The sequence below is a fragment of the Protomyctophum parallelum genome, assembly GCF_964188405.1.
Source record: "Protomyctophum parallelum genome assembly, chromosome: 12".
In the NCBI taxonomy this organism is placed as follows: domain Eukaryota; kingdom Metazoa; phylum Chordata; class Actinopteri; order Myctophiformes; family Myctophidae; genus Protomyctophum; species Protomyctophum parallelum.
The window spans coordinates 26,265,286-26,273,590 of record NC_139712.1 but is presented as its reverse complement, the minus strand read 5'-3'; the positions used below and the strand labels follow the sequence as shown (position 1 = coordinate 26,273,590).

General features: G+C 49.5%; 2 protein-coding genes across 2 annotated transcripts; both read right to left on the bottom strand.

Annotated features, from left to right (window-relative positions):
* Positions 1-1,561: 1,561 nt before the first annotated feature.
* Positions 1,562-2,842, bottom strand: LOC310867606 (alanyl-tRNA editing protein Aarsd1-like; the record flags this gene model as incomplete). The annotated part of the gene is made up of 1 exon (XM_083777721.1): positions 1,562-2,842. The coding sequence occupies one exon, from the start codon at positions 2,840-2,842 to the stop codon at positions 1,562-1,564; it is 1,281 nt and encodes a 426-aa protein (XP_083633847.1).
* A 1,236-nt stretch (positions 2,843-4,078) lies between these two features.
* On the bottom strand, positions 4,079-8,305 carry LOC310867605 (RNA polymerase II-associated protein 1-like; the record flags this gene model as incomplete). The annotated part of the gene is made up of 1 exon (XM_083777720.1): positions 4,079-8,305. The coding sequence occupies one exon, from the start codon at positions 8,303-8,305 to the stop codon at positions 4,079-4,081; it is 4,227 nt and encodes a 1,408-aa protein (XP_083633846.1).

Genomic DNA, 8,305 nt, shown 5'->3' with positions numbered 1-8,305 from the left:
CCCGGTCTATATTGCCTTTTCTGTGTATGTCTGGCTGTGTGTCTGACTCAGTTGTATGCCCAAATGTGGACAGGACTGACATCACAGTACTGATGTCATAAATGCCTGACGTCATGGGCATCCAAATACTCTGATAACAATAACTCTGATATCCAAATTAAAGATGTCCGTTGTTTGTCTGTCTTTGACATCGCTTTTGTAACGTCAAGAGTAGAGCAGATCATATAATTAATTAATTGGGAGATTCAAAGGTCATTTGACAAATGACTCTGAGCTTCAGTATACTTGACCGATTCCCATGACCCTCTACAATATTGCCGAATTTCGTAAAAAACGACAGCACAGAAATGTAAAACAAATAATTATGAAAACAATAACGGGTCTTCGCCCCTTCAGACTTGACCCCTAATAAGGAAGGGAAAGGAACAGTGGTCCGTATGCGTGCCGCTTGTTCCACATGGACCTACAAGCAATGACAAAGCACACAGTTCAATTGCAGATATAGCACACAGCACGTAAATATATGAACAGAATATAATGCACTATACCATCTACAAAATGTCACAGGTACGATAATAGGCAAACCAATAAAAGCCTCTCAATGGTTTCACACAGGCAAACTCCCTTTTCAATGCTTATATACATCAGAACAAGACCCCTGTGTCCACTGTACTGTGCTCTATGCTGTATTGTACCATATTTTGATCATTTTTTGGAAAACATCTTCGAGAAATGATGATGTTTTCGATGTGTACACTGCATAATTTTTATAGAGGTGTGTGCGTGTATATAAAGAGCACAAAGTACGTTTCTGAACGTACCAAGTATCGTGAGACTGTCCACCTTTTCCTGTCTGGCAGCCAAATCTCGCGATACCTCTAGTTGAGTCACAGACTAAGGTTCTGTGACCATCCTCTGGCAAGGATGGTTTGATGATTGATTTGACCTCTATGGACCCTTTATAAAAGATATAGCCCCCAGGTCCCTCGCAAAAATCCCAGCATTTTTTGCTAGAGGGCCAAATTCAAAAATTAAGTCAACCATGAGGATTCCAAATCTGACACCATTTTAATCATAAGACATCGTTTTGGCCCCAAAATCCAAGATGGCCACCATCCAGTACAGTGAAAACGTAAATTTTGAAGAGGAAAGTTATTTTTACGGGGTGGAGTTGTTAGCCCCACACCCAACCCCCAACCTGGAGGACCAGGTGCTGCTTTTTGTCTGACCTCTCCTCTGGTTGAACCTGCCAGGGGTATGACCCCCGCCGGTATAGCCCTCAGAATCACAGAGGCACACAAGCCTCCCCACCGCAACAAGGTAGCAACACATGGGAAGGTCATTTTTTTTTTTTTTTTTTTTTTTTTTTTTTTTTACAAACACAAAACAATCAATCTGAATCAGAGCATGCTGTGTTACTGTCTTCTGAATCATCCGATTCAGATGACTCCACCCTCCTCTTTGCATCATCATCATCGTCCTCACTCTCAACTTCCTCGTCCTCTTCAACTGGCCCTGGTGCAGGTAGGTGTGTTGGGAGAGCAACAAAGGTCCATTTTAGTTATATGTGTACACTCCCAGAGTCTAATGTCAGTGCAGGCTTTATTCCTCCTTGAACTGATGTGTGATGGATGCAGCACCGCTGTAGCAGGACCTCCACCTCCGCTCTCCGTGTCAGTCTGTTGGCTTTGCCTTGGAAGCGCCCATTCTTCCCTGCACCCTTTCCTTGGAGTATCTCAAGCAGCCGTGGTCCCATCTTGGTCACTGGTCCACTGGGCCCGGCAAGCAGAAACAGTCCAGGACCCTTCTCCTCTCCAACGGTCAGGAACACCATGGTTTCCTCTGTGCCTATTTCATTGGCAATGATGTTCATGAACTCGTTATTGCCTTCATTTCTGTGCAAGCTGAAAAAGTTTCCTCTCTGTGGGTTTCTCTTGAAGTTCTGTGCAACGAGGACAGCCATGTCTCGCAGGATGGTCAGGTTACTCTTCTGTAGCAGCTTAACAGACTTCTGGAGCTTGTCTACTGCCTCTAGATGTTCATCAGGCCTAGATTTCAACAGAGATACAAGCGATCGTTCTCTGCTGTAGCTTTTCTCAGCATACTTCAGAACCCTGTTCCCTGCCAGGAAGATCAAGTTGGTCTTATTCCTTTTCCCTTTCTCTGCCCCAAGTAGCTGTATTACCTGCAAGTGACTGAGATTAGACACATGGGTTCCGCAGCACATGCTGGCATCAACACCCTCTATATCAATGATGCGAATTGGCCCTGCAAGATCATCTGGCAGACCTCTACTCATCATTTCCACAGCAGGCTCGTCCATAGAGAGAAGCCGCACAGCGACAGGGACCTGGTCTCTGATCTTCTCATTGACAGCTTCCTGCAGGGCCTGGAAATGGGCAGGCTGCATGCACGGAGTGTCCAGCTCTATGGAGCTTCTCTGACGCCCCAGCTCCCAGGATGTGGTTTTGTATCCAAACATGCTGTCTGCCAATGCAGTGATCAGGTGTTGGCCCGAGTGCTGCTGCATGTGGTCAAACCTCCGGTCCCAGTCCACCTTCAGCTGCACCTCCTGACCCTCCTCCAGAGCTGAGCACAGAAAATGAACGGCCTCTGTCCCCTGCCTCGTCACCCTCAGCACTGGCACGTCTCCAATCAACCCATGGTCATCTGGTTGGCCACCTCCCTCAGGATACAAGATGGTGTCTTGAAGTTTGACATTAAAACCCTTTAGGGTTTCTGTCTTTCCATTGACTTCTCGCTTCAGCTCACTAGGGCAGCAGGACACAACCGAGGTAACGAACTCCTTCATATAGCAATCCCGCTGACATTGGAAAGACATGTTTAAATATATGAAGACCGCAGTCGCACAACTGTTTTAAAGCTGAACCATTGAAAATTTGTCCCCTACAGTACTGTATATAAGTATCCTTATCTAAATTATCCTTATCTAATCTAATTGTAGTGTGGTTGCAATAGACTTTCTTCCGGATAAACTTTGTGAAATCATGTGACGTGTGTAGTGGTGTCATGTGGGTCAATACATCATCATCATGGGTAGGATAAAACGGAACCACACTTGCAATTCCCAAGAGTTATTATTGAGGGGCCCCTCCTATGTCCCGCAATGCACTGTGGGTATTGTAGGAAATGAGCGGACAGTGGCCCGCCGAGGTAAATGAGCCGTTCTCAGCCACTGTTTCGCCAAATGAATTTATTTTTACATGAACGGATATCATACTAAAGCATGACGAAAGCCTTATTATAGTCAGTTATATTGTCATTTGTCAACAATAAATGCTATTGACAATGAATGGAGAATTTACGTTATATGTAGACGAGCAAATTAGCTATATTGTCCTAACACAAACATTAAATGCCATTGACAATAAATGGAGAATTTACGTCTGTGTCTGAGCAAATCAGTATTTTTGTTCAATTCCCATTGACAATGAATGGAGAATTTGAATGTGTCTGAGCAAATTGACATGTTACGTCATGATGATGTACAATGATAAGAGCGCCCCTCACTTCACAATTGCTTTTCTTTATTGATACAGTTGAAGTTGTCTGTCTGACTGTCCTACAATAACACATATCTTGTGGAGGACGATGATTGTGTCGGAAGACAATCGTGTGGCAGCCACAGTGCCCCATACTTCACACGAGTGTGATTTTGTTTTAGAATATTTTGACTTTCATTTTATAATGGAAGTCAATGGGTCATTGCAATTCAACCTTGCCTAAAATCATACATTGTAAGAAGTAGGTCGGCACTGGCTTATTGTCGGTATCAGCCGGTAACATGCAGGAGTCTATCCCCGTTACAATGCGCTTGACCCCTGGGAGATGGATTGCTGAGGTGGAGCTCCACATCTACCATCAGCTCCCAGTACTTCCCACTTGACTTGCTGCTCCAAGCCGTGCAAGCCGTGCTACTCATTCGCTGAGTTGGTGGTGCCCGGGATTGAACCCATGAAATTGTGGTCCAAAGGCGAGGGCTGTATACCGACTACTGCTCCCAGACACGGAGATGTGGATATATAGAATATATGGATATATGGCTAATGCATAGGTTTTACAGGCTGGCCACATGAAGTCCAACATCCCCATTGGAGCCAAGTCCATGGTCCACACTGGAGTCCTGCGCTCCCACGACACTCTTCAGATACTTGGCTCTAATTGGAGGAAGCTGCTGGTAGGTGTCAAAGCCCAGCTCCGAGTGCTGCTGGGGCAGACGAAACAGCAATAGGTAGCTCTTCAACAACTCATCAGTCAGGTAGTAGATCTTTCTCAGCATACTGCAACGAGCTGCTTCAACCTCCTGCGCAGCAGCGTCTTGTGAGAAGATGAAAACGTTAATGTGGGACAGAGCGACCACATACAAGACGGGGCACCAGCAATGCTTCAGGGCCCCCGTCACCAGGGATCGGAAGTAGAGATGGAGGAGAGGAAGGTTGTGCTCGGGTGGAGAGGTGAACTGCTCTATGGGGATGGACAGCTCGTTCAGAGTGACCCCTAGTGATCTGAGCATCCCCATGTGTTCTCCAAACACGGCCAGCCTCATGGACGCACTGTACCTCCTCTGTAGAGGCAGCAGGACCAAGCAGCCAAAAAGTCGATCACCAAAGGAAACCGCCTCATACTGGGTCAACAGGGCCGAATACAGATCCTGGAAGGAAGCCAAGCCTGGAGGAGGCACGTTGAGGTCCAGAGAGTCCAGTCTGGATGGTCTGGTGAGCAGTCGGATCAGGGCCCAGACTAGACTTTGGACAGGCCTCTCCATGAACAGGTCGCTGGAACACAGGAAGACACAGGACAGTCGAGCGAGCTTGGCTACTGGAGGGATCACCTCAAGTGAGTTCTCCCTCCAAACCTCCAGCAGCAACAGCCACTGGAGACAGTGGATCACAGTCTGCAGTGCACCATTTGGCAGCTCCTCCACCTGCAAGCCACTACCAGAAACCCCGGTTTGCGCATACAAGCTGACAAGAGGCAGGAAAGGCCAATCAGAGGGTAGGGTGGGACCACCAAGCTCTGGGAGGAGCTGAGAGTCCACCCAGGGGTTCCGGCACAGGTGGGCATCTCGGGACCTCGATATGATGGGCTCCGGGTGGGCCAGGTGAGAGAGGAAGCAGCCCCTGATTAGGGGCAGTTGGGCGCAGGCTTCCCTTAGAAGAGCGGTGACTGTCTGGAGAGAGGAGGGATAGGCAAAGATTGAGGTGGAGCGTTGTTCATATTCGGGAAGCTTCAACTCTGCCAGCTCTATGTCTTCAGGTCCTCCACAACGGCCCTCTGATATGAAGTCTTTGCTGAATATAATGGTGGAGAGGAGTTCATGGGCCAAGTATTCACTGCCTGGCAATAAACATGGGAGCAGGACAAGTGCCACCTGGTGGTAGAGAGGACAATGTCTGGCCACTTCTTGTTCACTGGGAACCAGTCTGTGTGCCAAACGTAGCAGCAGGTATAGGAAGTGGTGCTCATGACGAAGGAGCCATGCGCTGGTGTGAGAGAAGGTGGGTGTGGCCTGACCACAGCTACGAAGGTAGCCAATTACAGGTTTTGACAGGAGTAGGCAGCTGAATTTGTGGGTGAGTCCCTTGTGGATGCCTGTGAGTGTAACCAGTAGGAGACCCAGTGAGGTGAGTATAGGGAAGGGAGAGGAAGGCACAGCCAACCACAGACGGCGCCTCCATCCTGGGCAAGCTAGGCCAGGCAGGCTGGGGGTCGTTTCTGGACCTGGACGACTGGACTGGAGGTCACACACTATGGAGCAAGACTTGATGTTTTGTATGAGACTTTGCACCATAGTGTGGGACAACAGTGGGAGAAGAACCTCTTTTGTCAACTGCTCTAGTTCCTGAAGAGTCTCTACTGGCTTGAAACAGTTCTGTTTGGAGAGCTGGTGGTAATACGCTTCTACTAAGAGCAGATAAGCGGGTATCAGAGCCAGGGTGCTGTCTCTGTCAACTGGGTTGTCTAGACTATTCAAGCAGCTCTTCAGTTGTCCTAGAAGGGAGGCCTGCAGCCCGGTCACATGACCCCATGACACTGGAGGGGGTGGGGGGCACTCCGAACCCTGGGAACTGACCTGCAGCTCCTGGTGGTGGCCTGCGGTGTGTGTGACCTGTGTGAGCAGAGAAAGAAGGGCCTGGATCCTCTGGAGCTGGAGGAGCAACAGTGGGTCTGATGGGAGAATTGTTTGCTGGACAGACCGCATCTCCCTGACCAAGACAGTATACAGGTCTATGTATATATTACAGGCCTGTCCATAGCTGACTGCTACAGTCCACAGTCTGTAGGCCTCTGTGGTGATCATAAGAGCCTCAGACCGCTCCAACGGCAGCTCACTGGGCTCTGGGGTCAGCAGATGGCACAGACGCTCCCTGGCTCCCAGAGAATTAAGAATCCTGGCACATGCATGTCTCCCGGAGGTTGCCAACACTCTTAGGAGCTTCATGGCGCTAGTCAGTGGGAGTCCGTAAACAGACTGGGGTAGGGGCACGGACGGCATCGTCCAGGAAGTGGGAAGGAACTCTGACATCACCACCTCCATCAGGCGAGGACAGTCAAGCACCTGAGTGGCGGAGCAGGCAGAGTGTCTCGCAACACGGATCAGAACCTCCAGAATGTCCCGGACCACCCGTGGAGATGGACGGACCACCTCAAGGATATAACGCAGTCTGGGGAGAATTTTCATGCTCAGCAGACCCTTCACAACATCCTGTCTGGCCACATAGTGATCCGTCTTCCTCTCCTCTTCATTGGTAGTGTCTTGCGTGCACTCCTCCAACCCCTCATCCTCCTGAGCAGAGGGCATTAACGGGAAGGCGGCCAGGCCACCAAACCAAGAGAAGGTGCTGTCCAGGCACTCCTCGTCCTCTGCAGACACTAGCAGCGCTTTGAGCATGTGCACTGACGCAGACATCACAGCGTTCACATTGTCATCCATTGCGAAGCGGAGAAGGAAGAGCAGACCGGCGTCTAACATCGTGGATGTCACATTTCCTCGCAAAAGCGACACATATTCACCAGCGTGTGCCTTTGTGAGAACGCTGGCCAGGGTGTTGAGGGCCAGACTCTTCTGCTGGATCACCCGACTCCGAGAGAGCAGGAAGAGCTCCTGGAGAGAATAACCTGCCAGCTCGGGCTCCTCCCCATGGTGGTGTAGTCCCAGGTGTGTGGGCAGGTCTTCAGTCGGCGGGATCAAGGAGCCGGCAAAGTCAAAACGAGCCTGCATGGCCTTTTTGGTTCCTTTCTTCTTGGGAGCAGGCAGGTCTCTAGTCCACTCTAGTTTCTCTGATTCTAGCTTGTCCATGTGGATCCACTCCCTCAGTGGCTTCACTGGCAGCTCATCCACTGTCACAGGAAGTGGTGCTGTCACTTGTGCTTCCTCTTTCTCCATGTCGACATCCAAGGGTTCCTGCTTTTGACTGGAGGAGTCTGACTCTTTGACAACACCTTCAGGAACACACTGTTCCCTACCTTTGACATCTTGGGGATGTTTGAAAGCAGGGATGGTCAGCTGGGTGCCTTGGGCTCTGCGAGATCTGACAAATTTCACCAGTCTAGGATCAAGTCGAGTCATTATTTTCTTTTGTTCCTCTAGTATCTCCGCTTGGGACATTGCCTGGAGCATGGCCTGGTTCTCGTGGTGGATTCCCATGGTCTCAACCGATCTGTTGGGGCCACAGAGTCCCAGTCCAGACACCAATCTGGGGCCTGACCTGGTACTATGACATGCCTCAGTATCCATTCTACTCTCAGGGGGAATATTTTGGCCATTGGGTGCAACTATTTGACTGCTATCTGCACATTGCTCAGCTAATATCTGATGAGCAAAGATGCTCCTCTTCCCACCACCAGTAGATACCCGAGTATCTGTTTCTGAGCGGCGCAATACTTTGGGGAAGGCGGTGCCTGTGAATGCTGGTAGAGAGACTGGAGTACAGCTGGTGTCTCTCTCAACAATCCTGGAGAGAACTGCACTGATGTGTGTGTCACGTCTGTCCAACAATTCTTCTGCATCTTCATCCTTGAAATGCACTTTGTTAGCTTTGAAGTGGGACTCTTTAGGAGGGGCTGGCGTCAGATCAGTAAGTTGATCTGGGAGGTCTGCAATGGAGACAACATCTCTCTGACTTCCGGCATGCACTTCTATGTCGCCTCCCATTCCATCCCCTCCTCTCTTATCTGGGCAACGGACAACATGAGTCACAGACGGGATACCAGAGATCATAAACTGGTCTTGCTCTTGTAGGAGGTCTGCCTCACAGTCAGTTGGCTTGGGTCGCCGCAACAT